Source organism: Thermothelomyces thermophilus, chromosome 1 (genome assembly GCF_000226095.1).
Source record: "Thermothelomyces thermophilus ATCC 42464 chromosome 1, complete sequence".
Taxonomy (NCBI): domain Eukaryota; kingdom Fungi; phylum Ascomycota; class Sordariomycetes; order Sordariales; family Chaetomiaceae; genus Thermothelomyces; species Thermothelomyces thermophilus.
This window is the reverse complement of record NC_016472.1, coordinates 4,270,827-4,293,607: the sequence shown is the minus strand read 5'-3', so window position 1 is coordinate 4,293,607 and position 22,781 is coordinate 4,270,827. Positions and strand designations below refer to the sequence as shown.

The window sequence follows — 22,781 nt, the reverse complement described above, 5'->3', positions numbered from 1 at the left end:
GCCGAGTTTTCCGTGTTAGGCACCCGTCCAAACTAGATCCAACTCGTACTCCGATACCTGGTGACCTTGACAGCAGAAAGAGCGGCGCCAAGTCGTCATACGCAAAATTGTATGAGCAGTAACTAACTGCGGGCCCTGAACGCTCTCGGTTTAGCAACGTCTTTATGGTCTCGGCTGTGCCTCCTGTCATTGCAAGACATTACGTGCACTTCGTATGCTAGTTCATATTTTGCGCTGCAGGGCTCTGTGCCCACATCGGGGCTTCTCCGTTTTCTGCGCTCCCGGTCCCGGCCTTGCATTGGCCAAGAACCAAGTGTAATAGTGTACGCCCGTACACCCGTATGGGCATACCTGACATACGACTACCACGTGGTAGGTCAAACAAACTGCGAGATTTCCACCGGACAGCTCACGAGCCGGTTTTCTTAATAGCCTGCTGCCGCTTTCCACTTCCGCACTGTTTCAAAGGTCCAATTCGCTTTCGCTGCTGCGAGCTACTGCCTGCTTTCCATTTCAGTCTCCGAGTCTTTCGCGCATTGTTTTAGCTCGCATGCTTTACCATGTCGTGGCGCAGCGTGGGAAACCAGTTGGTTGGCTGGGCTGTTTCAGCCGCAGCATCAACGAGATTCCCCGCCACGAGATCAGAAACTGCACACTAGTGTACATACATATAGTACACCGCGGGTTTATGTGGCGGAAGAAGATGGTAGAATTCATGGATTTGCATGCCCTGCCGTGGTTGATGCTGAAGCCGTCAGTCGAGAGCGTGACCATATGATCAGGGTTAACTAGCTACTGTCGACTGGGCTCTTCAGTGGCTTCGGCCACCACTAAAGAACGGGCACCGACTTTACAGATATTTCCGACAGCTCCGCACCACGCTGCAGATCATCCGGACATCTGGTCGTCACCGGGCCACGTTGCCCCTCCGGAGCGGGTTTCGGAACAAGGCTGATATGGTTGTCGTCGCCGACAAAATCGAAGAAACAGTACAAACAGACGAAAAAGGATCGTTATATACATACATGTATTTATATTCCATGAAAGGAAGCAAAAGAAAAGTTCCCACTGTCTACATCCCTGGTAGCTTGTACATTTCCGCGCCAGCGGATGAGAAGGTCGGCTCTCAACAGTTGTCGACGGTGTGGATGAGTGGTATTTGAGGCAGTGTTCGTGCATCCCTCCTCCAGCCAAAGCACGCCTGCGTTGGCATGGTTCAACATCACCCGTGATGAGGAGGCAAATCCGCCGGTTCAATCATCTGTACGGTATTGTGACAACATCTGAGACCGTTGGGCCATGTAGGTCCAAGGCAGACGATTGTCCGCAGCGCTCCGTGGGACATTTGAGGGAGGCGTTATCATCTTGCTGTTGGCAGCCTGACACATCCTACGGACCCGCGCCCCAGACCCGAGCTCTTACTGGGAACAGAGGAGTCAAAACCATCTCGAAACAAGAAGCAGCTCAACTTTCGCGAATCGCCTTGTCCTTGCCGGATGCGTCGTGTAGACGTCCGGTACTATATTGGACACATTCAGCAATCGCAGACGTTTGAACGCCGACATTCACCATTCGAGCCGGTGTCACACATGGTGCATCCGGTCACGCCGTACTGTACATGTAGGTATGTGCAATACATGTAGGGTCTGTCGGAGCGCTGCCGTGCGTAGCGCAAAACGATGTGTGTATGTACTTGAGCACAAAGGACCTGCCGTCGAAACGCTGCGTAGTTACAAGCATGCTTGTATGCTTTATAGAGGATGCATGAGGAATTTGTAATCCCAGGCATGAGTCGGCCGAGCCCGTGACGGCATTGAGCTTTTTTTTTACTTCGTACACAGGAGGAGCCGGAGCGGCTCACACGAGATGGTAACACGAAAGTGGCACTGATGCAACCAACCCCTGCTTATTAGTGTAGTTATTAGGTGCTTGGGTGAGTTCTTGAGAACGTAGTGAATTCTAAAGTGACACGATCCTGCGCTATTCGAATATTCCCCAAGTCCCGAATTTGGGTTGTTACCAGATCCGAGTTGGGGAAGCTAAGTCGGATCGTACCGACGGACGGGCGACGGTGGAAACCAACCTGTCGGGATCGGGGTTGTACAGCGTGTGGCGTTGTGAATGCAGCAGGTTGAGCAAGGGTCCAGCAGCGGACTGATGTCACTTGCGATACAATCATTCAAAAGGAGAGTTGAATTATAGGGCGGGGATCAGACTGCGGATCGAAATCGAAATCTGGCGAGTGCCCCACGCACACAGCGCCTAGGTCTTGGCAGTGCTCACGCCGTAATCAAATTCGTAGTTTACCGATACGAGCTCCATCCAGGTCCATGCACTACTCCGTACGTCCGTACATACAATACGTATGTTCCGGAGAAGTGATCAAGAGAAAAAGCCAAGCAACAGAACACTGTGTTGGAAGGATCCGGCGCCCTGAGATGAACCTTCTGCACTGCGTACTTGTAGAACTTGCTGCTTGTTCTCTTAAAGATTCTATAGAGGTAGGCTGGTTCATGCCGTGACGCCTCTTCTCCCTGTCCTAGAGTCAGGTTCTGCGGAGTAGATGTACAGGTAGTATGGAGAACACAGAGTATTTACATTCCCTACCTGTTATGGAGCTCACAGTCCGTATGCAGCGGACGGTTTATGTACCGCTTGGTCCCGAGCCAACTCCTAAAGTCTACGTATGAGAACCCTAACCCCGCGACGTTTTTGGACGAGAACAGGATCCCATATCCGTATTGGTCTCTTTTTGGCGGCCTGTTGTGGGTAAAACTGACGTTTGTGGTGCAAAAGAAGCGAGAAGCAAGGGGTCAGCCGTGCACGGTGCGCGATCACCCCTGAATTCCAAGACCAGAACAGGTCAGGTTCGAAGGTGTCCAGATTCCAGAATCAAGAAGGCCGATTGACATTCTTCCTCTCTGAGCGCCGTCAGCTATCCTTTTGCTCACTACACGAGCTCCGATACTTCTGTCCCTCGTTAAGTACTGCTTTGCTTCGTTCTTTTATATCATATCTCCGGTGCCGCTCGTTGGCTTTCTATCTTGGAGCCATTGACACATCGCCGGGTTTTGTTTTTCATTCGACTTTGTGCAGCACGCAGCAGGAAGCAGGACTCAAGAAGCAAGAAGAAGCAAGAAGCAAGAAACAGGAAGCAGGAAGCAGAAAGCAGGAGGCGGGAAGCCGGAAGCGAGGGTGACTCGATTGTCTTCGATTGCCGTTGCCCTTGAAACCGCTGCTAAATCCCGTGCCGCCTTGCTTTCGCCCAGCCAGTCGCCGTCCTCTTCGCGCCCGGTGCCCGGTTTAATTCGCTTCATTGCTCAACTCAGCCGACTCGCCCACTTCTACCTATTCCTGTGCCGCTGCACCGCCTTTGAATCTTGCGGAGCACGGAATAGCAGCCTGGTCAACACGAGGCACTCAAGCATTCAAACGCCTCCTTCCTTCGTTTGGTGAAATCCGGATCAACCGCACAAAAATTCCTTTTTTTCTCCCGGCAATCAACACATTGCGCCCACTTCTGAGTGGCCTCCTCGCCCCCCTGCAGCAGAACTGGGCAGCAGCCTGCAAGGACGCCAACTTCCATCCGGTCTCAACTAGCCGTTTCCGGGCCAAAACCTTGCACCTTGTAGGTCACCTTTCTCTCTCTTTCGCTGGCGGTGGCGCCAACAACGTTCTCGGCCTGCGAGGTGATTGGCCGGTCTCTAGTCTCCAAACATCGACCGCGTTGCTCCTCCGCCCATTCCTTTCCGCTGTCGTCGCGCTGTCGAGGCGATCGCCAACAAGAGGCCTGATCGCATTGGGCGGATCTCCCGCTCGATCGCGCTCCGTGCTTCTCTCATCTCTGATCGCGATCGCTAATTTTGGTTGATTTTCCCAGCAACCATGTCACTCCCCGAGAGACCGGGCGCGACGCCCTCGTACGAAGAACGCCATAGCTACCGACACTCGCAGTCGCGGCGCCAGTCGCGCCCTGCCGATCTCGAGGCCGGCAGCTATGCTCCGGTCAGCGGCGGGCAATCTCTCCATCAACGTGGGCCATCAGCATCTTCCTTCGCCGAGACTATTGCGTCTCCTAATCCGGAAATAGAGAGAACCCCTTTGTCGCCCTCGTCACCCCATGGACAGCCCATCGACCCCCCTTTTCAGCGCAAGAGGAGCCTGGTCCGCCCGGAGAGGAATAGGATAGGGAAAGACCACCCGAACTATCACTACCGGAAACATGCTGCAAACATGAATACATTGCCTTCTTCGACGGGCAATGACCCGATCGTGGAAGATCTGGAAGGGACGACCGACCTGTCGGGCTCCGCTTCGAGGAACGACGAGGCTCTCTCAGACGTCACCCCGCCCAGGAGGCATCGATCAACAAAGCACCGTGCGGCCGAGGCGGAGAAGTCAGGTCGGACAAGGGGCAAGGCATCGAGCGGGGCGAAACACGGCAAGATCAGCAAAGACTTGAAATCGAAGCGTCAACGAGAAGTGGACGAGCAGTTGCGGCCACCGAGTCTCTGGAATATCTACTGCGCCATCGTGACGTTCTGGGCCCCCGGATTCGCTCTCAAATGCTTTGGTTTGCCCTCCAAGGCCCAGCAGAGGGCCTGGAGGGAAAAGATGGGTCTTATCAGCATCATTCTTTTCATCATGGCCGTTGTCGGTTTCCTCACGTTCGGGTTTACCCAAGTCGTCTGCGGCAACCCGCCGTTGCGTTTACGTGTGAATGAGGTCGGGACCGGTTACATGATCTTCCACGGATCGGCCTACGATCTTTCGCAGTCCCATCACCCTCCGGCGGAGGGCATTCCCCGCCGTCTGGACGGCAGCGGCGCGAACGTGCTTTTTGACCTCCCGGAAAAGCACGGCGGTAAGGACGGGAGTTTCCTGTTCCAGAACGTCAATGGCAAGTGCAAGGGGCTCATCAAAGCAGCCCCGGATTCCGACGTCCCAACCGATGACGACGGCAATCTGGCCTGGTACTTCCCTTGCACAACGTTCAACCAGGATGGTTCGTCGAAACCCAACTTGACAATCCCATACTACCTCGGTTACGCCTGTCACACCAGCGCTGCCGCCCGCGACTCCTTTTATCTGCAACTCACTGGAGCGGCTGACGTTTACTTCACCTGGGATGACATCAAGAACAATTCCCGCAACCTGGTTGTCTATTCGGGTAACGTTCTTGATCTAGACCTTCTGAACTGGTTCAACGACTCCCAGGTTACCTATCCCGACCGCTTCAAGGAGCTGAGGGACCGCAATTCGGCAGCAAACCAGGCCATCCGAGGGCGCGACATCACCCGCGCGTTTCAGTCCTCCAACGACAAGCAGTATGCCGAGTGCTTCGAGGAGATCTTGAAGGTCGGGGTTGTCGATACGGACACCGTCGGGTGCATCGCGTCTCAGGTCGTTTTGTATATCTCGCTCGTCTTGATTCTCTCTGTTGTTATCGCAAGATTTGTGCTCGCTCTGGTCTTCCAATGGTTCATAAGCAAAACCTATGCTGCCGCCAAGACGTCCCAGACGTCGGACCCGCGGAAACGCAACAAGCAGATTGAGGACTGGAGTGAGGACATCTACCGCGCTCCGCCCCGCATGCCAGGAGACATTGGCAGCAGCGTCAACGGTTCTTCCGACCGGCAAAGCAAGCGCAGCAGCATTCTACCCACAACGTCTCGGTTCTCGGCCGTCTACGGCAACGAACGTGCTAATCGGAAGTCTGGGGTCCCCACCACCATGACGAGCCAGAACGCCGCCGGCCAACTCCTCAGCCCCAATTCGATATATCGGCAAGGTAACGACAGTCGGTCAAGCTTCCTCAAGTCCGATCCGTATGCCACGAGTAACAGCGCCACTGACGGGCTCGGGCCTGCTGGCTTCATCCACGAGGCCGTGGTTCCTCAGCCTCCTTCGGACTGGATGCCCTTCGGCTTCCCCCTGGCCCATGCGATCTGCTTGGTTACTGCATACTCGGAGGGTGAGCTTGGTATTCGTACGACTTTGGACTCGATTGCCATGACGGATTATCCAAACAGTCACAAGGTGATCCTCGTCATCTGCGATGGCATCATCAAGGGGAAAGGAGAAGAGTTTTCGACCCCGGACATTGTCCTCGGCATGTTGAAGGATCACAGCACCCCGCCGGAGGAAGTCCAAGCATTCTCGTACGTCGCCGTTGCCACCGGCTCCAAGCGTCACAACATGGCCAAGGTCTACTCGGGTTTCTACGACTACGGCGCGAACTCGGCCATTCCGCCGGAGAAGCAGCAGCGGGTTCCCATGATGGTTGTCGTGAAATGCGGTACTCCGGACGAAGCGACCAAGGCGAAACCGGGGAACCGCGGCAAGCGCGACAGTCAGATCATCCTGATGTCCTTCCTCCAAAAGGTTATGTTCGACGAGCGGATGACAGAACTCGAGTACGAGATGTTTAACGGACTGTGGAAGGTTACGGGCATCTCGCCCGACTTCTATGAAGTCGTACTCATGGTGGACGCCGATACGAAAGTCTTCCCCGACAGTCTGACGCACATGATATCTGCCATGGTCAAAGACCCGGAGATCATGGGTTTGTGCGGCGAAACCAAGATTGCGAACAAGCGGGCCAGTTGGGTTTCGGCCATTCAGGTCTTCGAGTACTTCATCTCCCATCATCTTGCCAAGTCCTTCGAGTCGGTCTTTGGCGGTGTCACCTGCCTTCCCGGATGTTTCTGCATGTACCGCATCAAGGCGCCCAAGGGCGCTCAGAATTACTGGGTCCCGATCCTGGCGAACCCAGATGTGGTTGAGCACTACTCGGAGAACGTGGTTGATACCCTGCACAAGAAGAACCTCTTGCTTCTGGGAGAGGACCGGTATTTGTCGACTCTTATGCTGCGAACCTTCCCCAAGCGCAAGCAGGTGTTCGTGCCGCAGGCTGTATGCAAGACGACGGTGCCGGACAAGTTCATGGTGCTGCTTTCCCAACGCCGTCGGTGGATCAACTCGACCATTCACAATCTGATGGAGCTCGTCCTTGTCAAGGATCTGTGTGGCACGTTCTGCTTCAGCATGCAGTTCATCGTCTTTATCGAGCTCATCGGCACCCTTGTCTTGCCCGCCGCCATTGCCTTCACTTTCTATGTCGGTAAGTACAATAAGGTCGGCCCTCGGCCCTAGCGGTGTCCCTGAATCTAACGTTGGTTTGTTAGTCATTATTTCCATCATTCATTCGCCTCCACAGATCATCCCGCTCGTCCTGCTCGCCTTGATTCTCGGCCTGCCAGCGGTGCTGATCGTCGTCACAGCACACAGCTGGTCGTATGTCCTTTGGATGTTAATCTACCTGCTTTCGCTGCCCGTCTGGAACTTTATCCTCCCAACCTACTCTTTCTGGAAGTTTGACGATTTCTCCTGGGGCGACACCAGAAAGACCGCGAACGAGAAGACCAAGAAAGCAGGCATCGAGTACGAGGGCGAGTTCGACAGCAGCAAGATCACCATGAAGCGGTGGGCCGAGTTTGAGCGTGACCGCAGAATCCGCAACAACAGCTATTGGGGTTCAACTGAAAACGTTGTCGGCAGCGGGAGCCTATCCCATGGCCATGGTCCGTACGACGGTTACTACTCGGATCATTGAGCTTGGGACTTTTGTTCGGAGGTATTTTTTTTTCTTGGTCTTTTTTTTCCCAACTCCTTGCTTGCTTGGAGTGATATTCTTCAGCGGCTTAGACCCGTTCATGCCAGCGCGGCTGCTTTATTTTGGCTCTCAGCTGAGGGGTTGCCAGCGTCGTGTTGGCGGAATATTTTTTTTTTTTTTTTTTGTTTTTTTGGGGAACGAAGGATGGGGAGAGGAAGGATGGGAGGGGTTTGGTGGTTTGAGACTCGGCGAATTTTCTTCCGTGCTTATCTTCGCTTTTCCTCACACTGCCCTCAGGCCCTGTTTTTTATTTTTCATCGGCCATGATACCAGCGGTTAGACGGGACGTGGATAGCATCTGGATGGCGCACGTCTTGGCCCTTCTCAATGCCTTGGTTTATGATGAGCATGGCGGCGCTTGTACATACATAGTCGCATGAAGATTCCTTAGTACGCTGTTAATATCAATATCAGTCTGATTTTCAAGCGTCATGGAGGTTTTGTCTGCCGCAGACCCCAGCATCATGCTGTTGCGTGGTGCTGAAGTTCCTTGCAGAGCAAAAAGATGACTGCTCGGCACGGATTACACTTCCTGGTCGGACCGGTCCGACTGTGGGAGACACCCCCCCGCGCAGAAACAGAACGGAGGGGCGCCACGAACTCTTGACCGAACGCCACCGTCACAAGCCAAGATGGGCAGTGGTCTCCCAATCGGTTTCCTGAGACATCCGGTGAGGATCGAGTGAAAGCCACACCAGCGGTCAGCCACCCAGAAGACCCGCCAACGTGGAAATGGGGGATGATGCAGCCAACCGCAGTCCACGCAGCGCATGCAGGCCCATGAGCTTTTTTGTGATGCATCACATTGACGGGCGCTGTTCCTTTGCACTGGAGAAAGGGGAAGAGCCACGTTGGGTCAAGACGAGACCGGGGAGGGTGCGTGTAATGGGGTTGCCGCGGGACTGGAGCAGCGGACAATCCCTTCCCTTAGTGTAACTATCCCCATAGTTACACTATGCTTCTTTACTGAGCATGGTAGCACCACTACGAGCATAGTGGCGGTTAGCATGAGGACCTAATATATGTATGTATGTAGGTACATACACATACGGCAGGTAGTGCGCCTCCAACCGTCCACCTGAGGGATCGTGCGTCTCGACCCAACCACGGCGACGCGTCGGGTGGTCACAGAGTGCGGGTACGAGGAAAGGCGAAGAAGCCGTGACTCGGAACGGCTGATGCAAGGCGACAAGTTGAGCATAAGGGGTGGGTTGCACGGCCTGGTGGCATGGCTCCGAAGTTCCTCTGTCTGTCCGTCTTGGAGCCCGAAGCTCCCCCAACTCAGCACCCCGCATGCAGCATGCATTTTTGCGTGCCTGCCATCGGGACTCGACGAAGCCGACTTGGGAAATTGCTGGCTCATTGTCCATTACCACACTAAGTACGGAGTATACACATCGCTGGCCATCTGTCTGCGGTCCCCCACCTCTTCCCACTCGAGTATGTAATGTATGTATGTACAGTACATACGCTACACAGCGCGAGGAGATGGTTGGGTCCTGCAACCCAGAGTTTCTCCTTGATTTGCTTTTTTTGTCGTTGTTGCTGTTTTGTTGTATCTGGGAGTCATGGGCGAGAAACCAACAGATTGAAGCCGGAGAGGTTCGGACCCCAGAGGCGGAGTTCAATGGGGAAAGTCGATGGCTGGGCGCCCTTTCCATTTTTTTTTTTTTGGGGGGGGGGGGGGGGTACATACATGACTGTAGAAGGTGGGCACCTGGTATGTATGTATGTACTACATACAGAGAGTGCCTTCTAGTATGGGCAGCAGGGTCAAAATTCAATATATGTAACCGATTGCACATGCGTAAGGTACATTAAGCTTAGAAATTTGGTGGAAGGCAAAGCAAGCGAGCATCTCGCCAGGCTTGCCTTTCTTTCGACAGTACACTACGGATTACACCAGTTGATACCCTAGTCTGTCTGCCTTCTCCAGAACAGTGCGAAGCTGAGACCCGGTCATGCATCTGCACTGGGTAGCAGCGGCCGAGTCCACATTAGCACCCCAGCACCTCCGGAATCCCCACTCATCAGCAGCCCAATTCGTCGTTCACTCGTCACTTCTACCGAATCTGGGGCGAGTGTAGCAACCTGGGAGACATATTGGACTTCCAGGTATTGCTCTCAAGTATCGGGCTTGTTCCTCCTCTTCTCGACGCGACCCGCTCTAAAAAGCAAGACAGGGGTCTTTCTCTTCTTCTTTGATTCTTTTTTTTTTTTTTTTCCCGACGTCTATCTGAAAGTCGTACTCCGTACATACATTCACACATACACACACACACACATATATATATATAATCCGTATTGCCCAGCCATCTCCCCGACTCGACGTCGGAATACGACGTGGAAGGCACACACACAGCTGCCGCTGAGACTGAGCCCTCCCGCTCCAAGGGTGGACTAGTGGTCGTCGACGGGCGTGATAACCGTCGGCGACTGGCTCGATTCCCTCTGGTCTGTCCCCTGGCCGAGCGACCCAAGTCGCTGGTCCGCGCCTATTCCATTTTGGACCCCACAGGGCATTCGGTCGGTTAAGCAGAACGCCTCGCGCCCGAGTGGCGGAGTGGAAAGGACGCGGAAGGGCGGCATTTGGGAAAGCAAGAATTTGAAGGGCATCCCCCAGCCGGGCCGATGTAGCCCGCGTCACCGGCTGCCGCCCAGCTCACCGCATCGTATTTCAGATGCCACTCTCCGCCATGCCGATCATGGCGCCTCTCCCCATGGCGTCACCGCCTGCGCATGATCTCCCCCGCAGACTCGGGCCTCTCGCCACCGACTCCTCGGTCTCTTCATCGCAAGCAACACTCAATCCCGATAGCGAGAGCAACCGCGATCACGAAAGCGAGGTGTCGTCCTATACCCTCGACGACGCCGACGACGAGGATCAGGGCCTTGACGAGCCAGACGATGACCAGGAGGAAGGGGAAGACGACGAGGGCACGGATGATGACGATGTCGACATCGCGCTCCATTCAGCTGGTCAACACGCCTGTCCCATCCATTCCCAACAGTTTTCTCTTGGAGAGCCCGCCACCTATCAAGATCATCTGGATCCCTACGATTCAGACAGCCTGGACATGTCGGATGACGCCGGCGCGCCACTGGTGGACTATGTGGTCAACCAGCTCTTTGCCGACGGGGTCCCGGACACCGATGATTCGATAGGGTCAGACAGCGACGCCGAGCTTCCCTGGGCTGCGGATGGCAGCAGCAACCCGGAGTCTGATATCGCAGCCGATCCAGCCGTGACACCCGAAGCGCAGACCGCAACCATTGGCGCCCATGCACAGGCCGCAACGTTTATGGCCACAGCACCGTTCGCCGCCCTCGCTTGGGATCCGCTTCCTCCGGGACTCGCTTGGACACACCCGTTCTCCCTCTCAAACCCGAACCCTGCGACGATCGGATCGTCCAACCCCGGCCTGGTTGACTTCCTCCACCACTGGGCGCGCCAGAGCCGGATTTTGCACGGCACGGCTCGAGGGAGTTGTCCCTGGCCTGCTAGGGTCAACAGGCTCCTGTCCTTCGAGGACAAGTCAATTGAATATGACGACCTGGAGGGGGATCAGTGTGATTTCCAGGGAATTGACTGGGAAGACATAGGGGTTACAAGACGAGACGCCAGGGAGCGCCGGCTATTGACATACAGCAACTATATGAACATTCCTGGCTCGGACAGGTGGACGGTGAGTGCGTCCTGCTGGCTTTGCTACTCGGTAAGCGGAAGGGGAAAGCTGATTCATCACGCCGCAGCCCGATCTCCCGGACGTTGCTCTTCCGCGCAGGGACAGTTTCTTCAGATTTCGGCGTATGGACATCAGGTGGAACGTTCACCTGTCGCATTTCCAGCTGCGCAACGTGCTTGCGAGCACCTCGCGTTCGCGCGTATTCTACCCCGCTATTGGTTCCGTCCAGCAGTTCAACCCCATGTCCGGCCACGGTCGACCCGTCATGGAGCTGAGCGACGCCCCTCACTCCCAAGTCTCGACCTTGGCCGCTGGCCACGGTGTTCTGGTTGCGGGCGGTTTTAGTGGCCAGTATCTGCTTCGCCACTTGGACTCGGGCGAGCCAGACAACACAGCCTGCCACGAAGGTGTCATCACAAACAGCGTCAGTGGCATCACGAACCACGTGGCTGTTTATCAGGCCCGAACATCGACGACTCCCCTGGCGGCCTTTGCGTCCAACGATAATTGCTTCCGTGTCCTGGATCTCGCCGCCGAGACCTGGCTGTCTGAAGAAGTGCATGAATTCGCCCCGAATTGCACTGCTTTGTCACCGGACGGACGGCTACGCGTCATGGTGGGCGACAGCCTCGATGTAATCATCACGGCCGCCGAGTCGACCTTTCCAAAAGGCCAGCCAGATATTTTACAGAGGTTATCCGGACACCGGGACTACGGCTTTGCCTGTGACTGGGCTGACGATGGGTGGACCATTGCCACGGCGTTCCAGGACAAGACGGTCAAGATATGGGATGCTCGCCGGTTCACTGACAGCGCAGGAAACGCAGTCTCTGTCTGTACGATACGAAGCGAGATGGCGGGCGTGCGGAGTCTGCGCTTCTCGCCCATCGGCAGCGGCAAGCGGGTTCTTGTCGCCGCCGAGGAGGCCGACTTCATCAACATCATCGATGCTCAGACCTTCCGATCCAAGCAGACGGTCGACGTGTTCAGTGAGCTCGGGGGTATTTCCTTCGAGAATGGTGGTCAAGATCTTCTGGTGCTTTGCTGCGACCGCGCGCGTGGAGGCATCTTGCAGCTGGAAAGGTGCGGCCAAGGAGACGAATGCTCACGGAACTCGGACTGCGAGGACAAACAAGACTGGCCGCAGTCGGTGTTCACCGAGGAGAGGCAGTCCAGAAAAAGCCGGTATCGAATGCGCGGGAAAGCTGCTGCTCACGTCGATCTGGACCCGTTTTGAGGATGCTGGGGAGCGTTGGATACGAGCAACAGCATATGAGTTCACCACCAGCAACCCATCCAACGCGACGGAAAGCATCAGGAAAAGACATTAGCCAAGAAGTCTTTGAAGCATCGAAGGGCTCGACACACAACATCATCGATCTGGCGCACAAGATGATGGAGCCCAATACTGCGAGCACATCGATCTCTTTTCCATGATGATGCGAGGCCACGATGCCCGAAGCTCATTGTCGGAGCCGCGATCTCCCGAAGGCTTCGTCTTTCTTCAGCCCAGCATCACAGAAAGACCCCGCCGGACAGAATGAAAAGGGGGGGCTTGGGTGGGAAACCGCGCTAGAAAAGTGATTGGGACAATGGATGCTGCGTCTTAGACAGACACCAAGTGCTTTAGGCACAAGATATTGGGTCTTCGCAGAATATTTTTCTGCCAGGAGTTGTCACTCAGCGTTCTTCTGCGCGCTGCTATGACTATGACTGTGCAGGTGGGCGTAATTGAGAATGGACATGGGAAGAATCCTCAAACTCCTACAACTAAACGCCCACCAGTGAACGGGGCCGAAATCCGGGTCATAATCCTCTGGGATGATCAAGGCTCTGGGCATGATGAATCAAGAAATAGGTTGTTGATCATTGGCAACCAGGAGGCTTGATGGGCTTATGGTTCCGCTTAGTCGAGCATTTACGTTCCATGAGTGGGCGATGTGGACGGGCATTTATATATAACCATGGTAGCATGATAGTTGAGGCACCGTACACGCCCTTGCCTCTCCGTTCAATTCATCCGAGCGTAGGAAATACGGCTCATGACGTTTTGAAATTTGGCAATATCCTCGATTGAAGTACCTGCAGAGCCTCGACAGGTGTTGAAGTACAACAGCAATACTCGCTACAAGATCATGAGTGGGGATGGGATGGGCTTGTGTGTTATTACTTCCTTTGGGACTCCGTAGTGTACGAATTACACACAATGGGAAGGAAGCCAGCCAATGTTTCACACATTACCAGCAGCAGTAGCGGCGGCGGTAGCGGCGGGAAGTTCTTCCCAGACAAGATAAGATACCCGACACTGACGGGAACTCTTGCCCGGGCCATTCCCTTGTCGTGGCTACGCCCACTCTCGGCACCTATATTATAGCATAGGAATTGAAGGAGAAAAGTAAAGACCTGGTGTTCCGCGTCTCGCTCAAGAGCTAGTTAGTGGCGTAGAAGGGAGCTATGGACGTCTCATGTCGCGCCCGGTCCCGCGCTTGTGCTTGAGTTATATGCACATACGTACATACTTGTATGTAAGGTATGTATGTAAGTAGGTAAGTACTGTACATACATGTAGAGGGGGTGTTGTGCTGGACACAACCAGTCAAGGAACCTTGGTTTTTTTTTCCCAAAGCGGGCTTCGGTGCTCGGATTACCCGGGGACCATCTTTCTCAGCCTTGAACCTAATGCGGAGGCACCCCTAGGTAGTCTCCAGGAAAAGCAATGGGAGTGGTCACGTCGGAGTCGTCGATACATACGGGCAACCCGGAAAAGTTGGGGGACTGACTTATTCGGCAGGCACAGAAGACAGAGAGGATTGGCTGACAACAGGCTAAGAGGAAAGAAACCAAGGTCAGGCTCAATTATATACACATTATGAATAGGAAGTACGGCGTGCTCGGTTAAATCATAAACGACATCATAACGAACTCCACACCGGACAACAGCACACATTACCACAAGTTTTGTTTCTCTCTTTCGTCCATCGCGCAAGACGCCGGTTGGGTGTCTCTCCTTTGTGGGTATTTCCAACCGAAGCGGATTTCTCATTGCCCTTGACCTAGCGGGGTGTACATATATATAAATATGTTTGCTTGACAGGCCACCGATCAGAAGTAGGTGAACGGGGGGATACACACACACATATATATATATACAAACTTAGATCATGACGGGAGACGGGGCGTAGCTGCCGGCTGAGAAATAGAATTTATATATTGTGGAAAGATGAGCTGCCCACAAGTGAGAGGGGGAGGCGTGCGGACCAGAGTCGGCTGGAAGAGAGCTTAAACGCCGAAGACGTTGGCGCAGCCCCAGTGCTGCTCGCAGTTGCACTCGCCGGGCTGCTTCCACGGGTCGTTGCGGAAGGAGAAGAAGACGGCCTTGTTGCCGAGCTCCTGCTCGATGGAGTGGATGGCGGTGGCCTGCTCAGCCTCGCCGGCGCAGGCGACGCCGTTGCAGTTGCCGGCCGAGGGCCAGCCGGTCTCCATGACGTAGCCGGGCTTGCCGCAGACCTTCTCGACAATGGCCAGCTGGCCGGCGACGAACTTGCCGGCATCGGCGGGCTCGGTGTCGGCATTGAAGTAGGCGTGGGCGTTGGTGGCGGTGACGTCGATGGCGTCGCAGATGGCCGAGACGTCGTTGTTGGTCCAGGCGGCGACGACGTCGGTGGTGGTGAAGGGGCCGTTATAACCGACCGAGCCGAGCTCCGACTTGACGCGGCCGATGAGGCTGGCGAGCTCGGAGACGGAGCAGAAGCCGTTGAAGAGGGCCTCGTTGCCGACGACGCACAGGTCAACGAGATCCCACTCCTTCCACTCCTTGAGGGCGCTGATCTGGTCGGCAACGTCGGGGCTGTTGTTGTCGCAGCCGACCTTGCCGATGAAGATGCCGACAATCAGGCGGAGGCCGTGGGCGCGAGCAGCGGCACCAACGTTGGGCAGGGTGTCGCAGTCGGTCGAGTAGACACGGAGGGCCTTGAAACCCGCCTTGGCAATGGCGGCGACATCGTCCATTACCTCGGAGGCGCTCTTGCAGCCACCCTCAGCAGTCTCGGCGTACGGGGTGTAGGTCATGGCCCACCGCTTGCCGTTGTTGTCGGGATTAGGGCCCTTGGACGGGGACGAAGGGGACGGAGATGGGGACGGAGCCACCTTGGACGACGACGAGGGAGGGGCAGGGGCCGGCTCAGCGGGCTCCGAAGTGGGAGCAGGGGCCGAAGTGGGCTCAGCGGGCTCCGAAGTGGGAACCGGGGCCGAAGTGGGCTCGGCGGGGGTGACCGAAGTGAAGGGGCAGGTGACGATCACGCTGGTCTCGGTGACGGTGGTGACGAGCTCCGGGGCGGTGTAGGTACCCGGGCAGTACGTCTCGACGACGGGCACGACCACGGTGGTGACGCTGGGGACGACGGTGGTGATGGGGGCAATGGTGTAGGTACCGGCCGACGGGCAGACGTAGGTGGTGGTCTTGATGACGCTGGTAACGACGCCATTCTGGGTCTCGGTGGTGGCCACGGGGCAGACGACCGTGGTGGCCGTCTCGACGACGGTGGTGACGCCGCCGAGGGTGTGGGTGCCGCTCGGGACCTCGGTCGAAGACGCGCCGCAGACGGTGGTCGTCTCGGTCAGGACGACGGTCGTCGCGGGGATGGTGTAGGTGCCGGGAGTCGGGCAGGTCTGCTGGATCGGCGTCGGGACGAGGACGGGCCCGCTCGTCGTGGTGGGCTCGGGAGCGGCCGTGGTCGTGGGAGTCGGCGCAGGCGGGAGAACTGCATCATGATACCCTTTCTGTTAGCCTCTGGGGTTGCTTGCCGTGCTGCCTAATCTTGTTTCGCTCCGCCTGGTTGGGGGGGGGGGGGGGGGGCGCCTTCGGGGGAGTGCAACGTACGGGTCGGTTCACCGGTGATGGTGGAGTAGATGGTGGTGCAGCCCGGAGTGCACACTTCACCGGTGTCGCCCCTCTTAAATAGGGCGTGCGCATGGCGGTGCCCGTGAACCCGGGCCGCGCTCACGCCATTGGCGAGAACCGCCGCAGCGGCGGCCATCACAGCTGCCTTCATCTTGGGAGATGAGTGATTCAGAGACCGTATCGAGTCGCCTTTGTTTTGTCTTTATTTTGTTTCTCTTCCTGTTCCTTCTGCCACGCTCTGCTGCGTGATGGTTTTGCGGTCTGGAGAAACGAGTGCCCGCTAAAGGAGTGAAGCGGTGGTGCGGAAAGAAAGGGAACGAGCGAACGAACGACGAAGCGCGGATGGATGCTTTCGGCCTGACTATATCACCATTGGCAATCTGGGGGGGAAAAGGGGAAGCCAGGAACAAAATTCGCGGGAATGGGGTGGAGAGCGGTAATTAGTGCCAAGTACGAGCGCAGACGCCAGGGTAGCCTGGCTTGGCACCCTGAACGATGCGCCCTCACCATGCCAGGGTTTGTCCAATCAGACGCTGGGCCAGCTCCAACGCTGGCGGTGAGCCGGGGCTGCTGAGTGGTGGGAACCCCGGGCTCCAGTCTGTTGTGGAGCGCTCATTACTGCGTAGGGAGCTGGCAAGCCTCCGCCGAGAGGCCTGTGGTAGGTTGCCCAGGGGTCTCTTCTGCTCTTTAACCAAGACAGAGACACACACACACCAGTCAACTTGGTCCAGAGAGCAAGCAAGCAAGGCTGGACTGCACAATGCAAGGGGCGAATCCCATTTTCGAAGCTGGCATTACCTACACTCTTGATGCGCGTCACTATGTAAGTTCCCCCGCATTTCCGTCTTGTGCAGCGTTCTTCCCTCCTTGGCACCGCAAAGTTGTCCGTTGGTACCTGCATTTCCGATGTTTCTAGCGTAGGGATGCGGTGCCCTTGCGCTAGCGTCACCTCCGGACTGCCGTCATCCAATGCGGCACGATTGGCCAATTGGAAATGACGGGAGATGACTGCCCATAGTTAATTAGAGGAAAGCCCGAAGGGTACTTTTCTAGCTGGTGCACAGTACATACAGTACGTACATACACGGGTGTCAGGAGTTGTCTCGATAGAGAAGAGGAGACGCTGTGATAGTTCCGCGTTGTTCATGCCGCCGATTCGTCAGTTATTAGCGCGCGTGGTCGGAAACGGCAAAAAAGAAGGGTGAGGACGGTGAGTGGTTGCGATGCTGTGAGAATAAATTAAGCGACATTACGGAGTAGTTGGGAGCTGGGCTACGCTAACTCCACCCCTTGGAAGCCACCACCACACCGCATTTACACTATTCAGGCCATTTGTTTCAGGGTGTCGTTTTCTCGAATTCTTCGTCAGCGCCGAGATTCCCTACACAGTAGTGTCCATCCGTACTGTATTCTTGCGTGTATGCATATCCGTACATACGGGTTACACGTACATAGTAGTAGATGCGTTGCACCCTGAACACCTGATTTTCAGCAGGCATAATCATCTTCCCAACAGCGCGCCTCACACATATATGGCAGATGCCTTTTTGGAATTCATCTTCGACTGCGCCTATTGCCCGCTTTACCTTGGTGACAAGGCCGACCAAAAATTTCCAGCAAGCTTGGTAGTTTAATTATCCAACTCGCACCAGGGCAACAAAGAACCGCAGCACCTGGAGCTCAACTGGGCGAGGAGTCTGGTGGACCCTCATACCACGTAACTACACTACACTAACTACACTAGGGCACGCTTGCCTGCGGGTCGCGGTCAGGGACCGTGCAACTTTGGGCTACCCAGACCATGCAAAAGGACACGAGGGGGCCCACTTGTGGCAGTTGACACGGAAAACTGTCTGCCGTTTGCACCGAGAAACGCTAGTAGATCGCTGATCATCATCCGAATCGGCAATTGCGCCTCCTTGTGCCCTCGATGCCCGGATCTACTGTGTAGAGGTGAATCGAGGCCGCGTAGATCATTGAGGAGGATGAGAGCCCCTTTCTGGATCTGGACGACTGGAAGCGCAAATGCGGAGAAAAACCCGAACGCCAGATTCTAGGCCCAGCCAAGGTTTGTTGCTAATGGATCACACTTGTGCGAAATACATTGGTAATAAGGCCGAGAAACTTGGCGGAGAAGGAGGAGCGAAAATGAAATTGGCTTTCAGCGGTGAGTGTCGAGATGGACAATTGGTGTCATACGTTGGGATGCAAAGCAGTTTGCGCCGTAATTACACATATCTAGGGAGCCAATATGTACATAACTCTATAGTATGCACTCGGTACGGAGTAATTGTTGCAGTAATAGCAGGGTCTCGGGCTACCAGGAAGGAGCTCTGCTCGAGCTGACGAAAAGCAGCCTTGCTGAATTGGCACGTAAGTGTAGCGTGATGTGCGCGCCGTGTATTCTCCCCGAATCCCACTAACAAACTTGAAGGAGCTATGAGGTGATCCGTACAAATTACATATAGATGGGATACATGCGTAGTTATAGTGCACTGAAGGTACGCTGGGGTGTAAGTAAACAGTAGCTGAGCTGTACGTCCGTACTCAGAGTAGACGATCCGTGATATGGGAGCGATCTGAATCAAGGGTTAGGGGTCCATCACCTGCCGTTGAGCCACTGGTTGGCACCTGGGCTTCACCTGACAGCGCGTTATAGCGGGGCGATTCTGGGTGGGCTGCGGCGCGCATCATAGAGATTTTTTTGGCATTTTATTTTTTCCCCGGCGGGAAATGGAATGAATGCGTGTACGGATTACTCCGTACGGAGTACCACCTATTAGTCTGCACGACCTCGTCCCCCGGAACAGAACGTCAAGATGATGCGGCGCAGCAGCCAGAGTTATGTCTGCTGGAGGTGTCTGCTCCCAAGGCAAACGCCTGCCTCCGCGACCGCGACCACGACCGCGACCGCGGCCTTCTCAACACGGGCAGCAACAGCAGCGCCCCGAAAAAACCCGGTGCTGCTCCGGGCCCTCGCCCGCCATGGCCGTCTCCAGCTCCGTTTCGTGTCCACCGAGATCCCGGCATCCCGTACGGCTTCCGACCCGGCCGCCGATCTGACCGCCGATCTGACCGCCGACCTGACGTCCGACTGGGTGCATCAGCCCAGAACCCTACGCTCGCCTTCCCAACAGAGCCGCATCCGCCAGCAGCTCGGGATATGGGAAGCTCAGAACCCGGGTCGCCCCCCCGCCGTTCTCATCGACGAACCCGCCGCCGGCACCGTCGGCAACACCTACACCAAGAGCCGGGGCGATCTGACCTTCAGCCTGGATGTCGCTGCGCAGGATGACGACTCCACGCGGCCGCACTTTGATGGCGTCGACATAGTCGATCTGGGCCAGACCGGTTCCGTGCTCCAGGCCGGCGACCTCGTCGAAGTCAGCTCGAGCTCGTGGAAGATCCGTCTCTTGGCCATCTGCCTCGGCAACTTCAACGGCCATTTCCACTTCTACACCAACACGGGCAAGTGGTTCACGAGCAGGGCTATCCGCACCGGCTTTGTCGTCAAAAAGTTTGTCGAGGACCCCGCCGAGCTTCGCGCCGTCGTCGATGCAATCCCCTCGCTGTCTCCCTCCAGTGCCGAGCTCAACGAGCTGCAGGACCTCAACATCGGGCCCTCCCGCGACCTTGCCGCCTCTCTGATCCGCAAGATGCACACCTTCCAAGCCGCCTCCCGCCTCATCCACCAGACCTACGTGGAAAGGCTGAGCCGCGCTCAGACCCAATTTGGGAAGCGAGAAAGGTTGCTCAGCCTGCGCGAGATCGCCGACGCTCTGCTTCCCGCCAGCCTCAAGCGGAACAAAGGCGCGTTCCCTCCAGAGGCCTTGTACGCTGTCTACTCCGTCGTCGAGGCCGAGGACGTCGCTTTCAGCGCCCTGGACCGGGGCGCCCGCCATCACGAGTCCTACATGTTCGCCCTCCGCTCGGCCGAGGTGCAGGGAAACGTCGCCCATGTCGAGAAGCTGGTCCGTGACTACTACGAGCTCAGCAGTGGCCGGAGCAAGGCCAGCAAGCGCCACCCCGCATCCTCGCCCACGTTGACCGGCTTCCTCGAGCAAGCGCGGGACCTGATAGACCAGGCCCGGAAGGACCGTGACTGGTCACCGCATGGTATGATAAGCCCTTCCAAGGGGCGCGGTTCCGGGCCTTCCGCCCTCAACATCCCCGCGTGGTCCGAGACTAGTCTCTCCGTGATCAAGTTCATGGAGCACTGGGCTGCAGCAGGCGGGTTCCGCTCCGGCTCGCGTTGCCATTGGATCGGTGCCTCCATCTTGCGCGCCCTCCAACGCTACGACGATGCGATTCTCGACAGTACCACCGGCTGGACCTTTTTACAGGAGATAGGCTGGATCCCCCCGTGGGACGTCAGCGCCCGCCATGCTCTGCGCCTCCCGGAGCAGCAGCTTGACCGGCACGCCGGGCTTCTGCCGGCCCCGGCCTCGGAAGCTGCGGCTGCGGAGCTTGGCCCTGATCAGCTTGCCCATCTCCGGCAGGACTTCGCTCGCTCGACCGTTTACTGCATAGACTCGGCCGACACCCTCGACGTGGACGATGGAATCTCGCTCGAGCCCGCCGGTAACGGCGAGTATTGGATCCACATTCACGTTGCCGATCCAGCTTCCCGCATCGCGCCCGACAGCGAGCTTGCTAAGCAAGGAGCCCTGAGAGCGCAGACCAACTATCTTTCCGGCTTCTATCAGCGCATGTTCGACCGCGACGACGTCCGGGATACCTTCTCCTTGGGCCCCGACCGACCGACCCTTACCTTCAGCGCTCGGGTCGACGAGACGGGTCGTCTGCTCGACAGCAAGGTGACGCCCGGCATCCTTCGGGATGTCGTCTACATCACTCCGGAAGACGTGTCCGCCGTCGTGGGTGATGCTGATCCCTCGGCGGTGCCACCCCAAGTCTTCGAAGTCGGGACGCGCCCTACAGGAGACGGTCGCTCCGTGAGGAGCATGACCACTCCTGACGGCTTGTCGAAAGCGCAGAGGGACGAACTCCTGACGCTATCCAAGCTTGCCGCGGCCATCCAGCGCGTCCGTCTGGACAACGGGGCTACCCCCGTCTACCTGCCCAAGCCCAAGGCCGAGGTCTCGCTAGACGGGGTCTCGCCGGGAGTAACCAACGGTGACTCTGCCTTCTACGCCGGCGACCCGTACATCCGTGTCGCATACGCCGGTCAAGGCAGCCCTCTCGTCAGCAGCCTGATGCAGCTGGCCGGTGAGGTCGGCGCTCGCTGGTGCTACGAGCGAGACATTCCCATTCCCTACCGCGTGCAGCTGCTGGCCGGCCAGAATGCGGAGGCGTTACGGGCCTTCAACCGCGACGTCTTCTACCCCCAGCTGCTGGCCGGCAAGAACCCGTCGGCCGAAGACTGGCACACCCTCCGCAGCCTCGTCGGAGGCTACGACGTCTCGACCACCCCGGCGCCCAACCTGTCCATGGGCCTGGACCTGTACACCAAGGTGACCTCCCCGCTCCGCCGCTACCTCGACCTGCTCGTGCACTGGCAGATCGAGGCGGCCCTCCTGGAAGAGCACCGCCGCGGCAAGTCCCTGGCCGTCAGGAAGTTCTCAAGCAGCAGCAGAAGCAGCAGCAGCAGCAGCAACGACGCGGCCGGCACCGCCGCGGCTCAGCAAGGAAAAGCGGCAAAGAAGGAGTCGCGCGGCTTCCTGCCCTTCTCCAAGAAGGACCTCGAGGACACCGTCCTCCCGCGCCTGCGCATCCGCGAGCGCCACGGCAAGCTGCTCGACAACGTCGACGGCAACAGCCAGTGGATCCTGCAGGCGCTGGTGCGCGCCTGGCGCTTCGGCGAGGGCTCGTCGCCGCTGCCCCGGACGTTCCGCTTCACCGCCTCGGACGTCGTCGGCGGCCGCCTGGTCAAGGGCCGGATCGACTGGTTCGACCAGCCCGCCACCGTCGAGCTCGGAGACATGAACGGTGTCGAGAGGATCGCAAACGTGAAACCCGGTGACGTGTTCGAGGTGGAATTGTCAAACGTGAATGTGCATACCAACCAGATTTTTGTGAGGCTCCTAAAGAAGGTCTAGAGAGAGAGAGAGAGAGAGAGACACGGTCGGTGCGACGGCGAGAGGAACCGTGCCCGGGGACCGTTTACCCAAACATCTCTCTTTCATCCCACCTTGCCCTGTCCTCGGAAGGTTATATATGAGTTGTGTGGATTGTACGATGTTTAGAAGAATCGGAAAAAAGGTGGTGTGGTTGGAAGTCGAGGTCAGGGCAGGTTTGTATGACTATACCTAGATTTGATGGCCCGAGGGGATCTGTAAGATAGATGAGGGTATATATATATATATATATATGCAACGTAATGACTACTAACGATGAGGCCCAGACGAAAGGGGAAACAGCACCAAAGTCCACGACTTGCGGTCTCCGGGAACTGACGTGTGTGTGTGTAGGATACCTTGGGTCAACCGAGCCCCATTGATATCATTCAAGATTCAACACCTCCCAAACCCAAAAGGAGGAACAATGCCGATAACGCGGA

General features: G+C 56.7%; 5 protein-coding genes across 5 annotated transcripts; 3 read left to right on the top strand and 2 right to left on the bottom strand.

Moving 5' to 3' along the window:
- Positions 1-2,973: 2,973 nt before the first annotated feature.
- Positions 2,974-3,345, bottom strand: MYCTH_2296392 (uncharacterized protein). The gene has a single exon (XM_003659357.1). The coding sequence runs from the start codon at positions 3,315-3,317 to the stop codon at positions 3,117-3,119; it is 201 nt and encodes a 66-aa protein (XP_003659405.1). The 5' UTR covers positions 3,318-3,345; the 3' UTR covers positions 2,974-3,116.
- Positions 3,346-7,876, top strand: MYCTH_2296388 (glycosyltransferase family 2 protein). Its single transcript, XM_003659356.1, has 4 exons — positions 3,346-3,628; positions 3,881-4,033; positions 4,091-7,123; positions 7,188-7,876. Exons 2-4 carry the CDS (start codon positions 3,886-3,888, stop codon positions 7,613-7,615), a joined length of 3,609 nt encoding a protein of 1,202 aa, XP_003659404.1. The 5' UTR covers positions 3,346-3,628; positions 3,881-3,885; the 3' UTR covers positions 7,616-7,876.
- A 2,342-nt stretch (positions 7,877-10,218) lies between these two features.
- On the top strand, positions 10,219-12,924 carry MYCTH_2296384 (uncharacterized protein). The gene is made up of 2 exons (XM_003659355.1): positions 10,219-11,361; positions 11,429-12,924. The coding sequence occupies exons 1-2, from the start codon at positions 10,381-10,383 to the stop codon at positions 12,596-12,598; spliced, it is 2,151 nt and encodes a 716-aa protein (XP_003659403.1). The 5' UTR covers positions 10,219-10,380; the 3' UTR covers positions 12,599-12,924.
- A 1,598-nt stretch (positions 12,925-14,522) lies between these two features.
- On the bottom strand, positions 14,523-16,664 carry MYCTH_2296382 (glycoside hydrolase family 17 protein). Its single transcript, XM_003659354.1, has 2 exons — positions 16,241-16,664; positions 14,523-16,136 (listed from the first exon to the last, which is right to left on the bottom strand). The coding sequence occupies exons 1-2, from the start codon at positions 16,410-16,412 to the stop codon at positions 14,641-14,643; spliced, it is 1,668 nt and encodes a 555-aa protein (XP_003659402.1). The 5' UTR covers positions 16,413-16,664; the 3' UTR covers positions 14,523-14,640.
- Positions 16,665-18,850: 2,186 nt separating this feature from the next.
- MYCTH_2296381 (uncharacterized protein) lies at positions 18,851-22,442 on the top strand. Its single transcript, XM_003659353.1, has one exon. It carries the CDS (start codon positions 19,081-19,083, stop codon positions 22,318-22,320), a length of 3,240 nt encoding a protein of 1,079 aa, XP_003659401.1. The 5' UTR covers positions 18,851-19,080; the 3' UTR covers positions 22,321-22,442.
- The last annotated feature ends 339 nt before the right edge of the window (positions 22,443-22,781 follow it).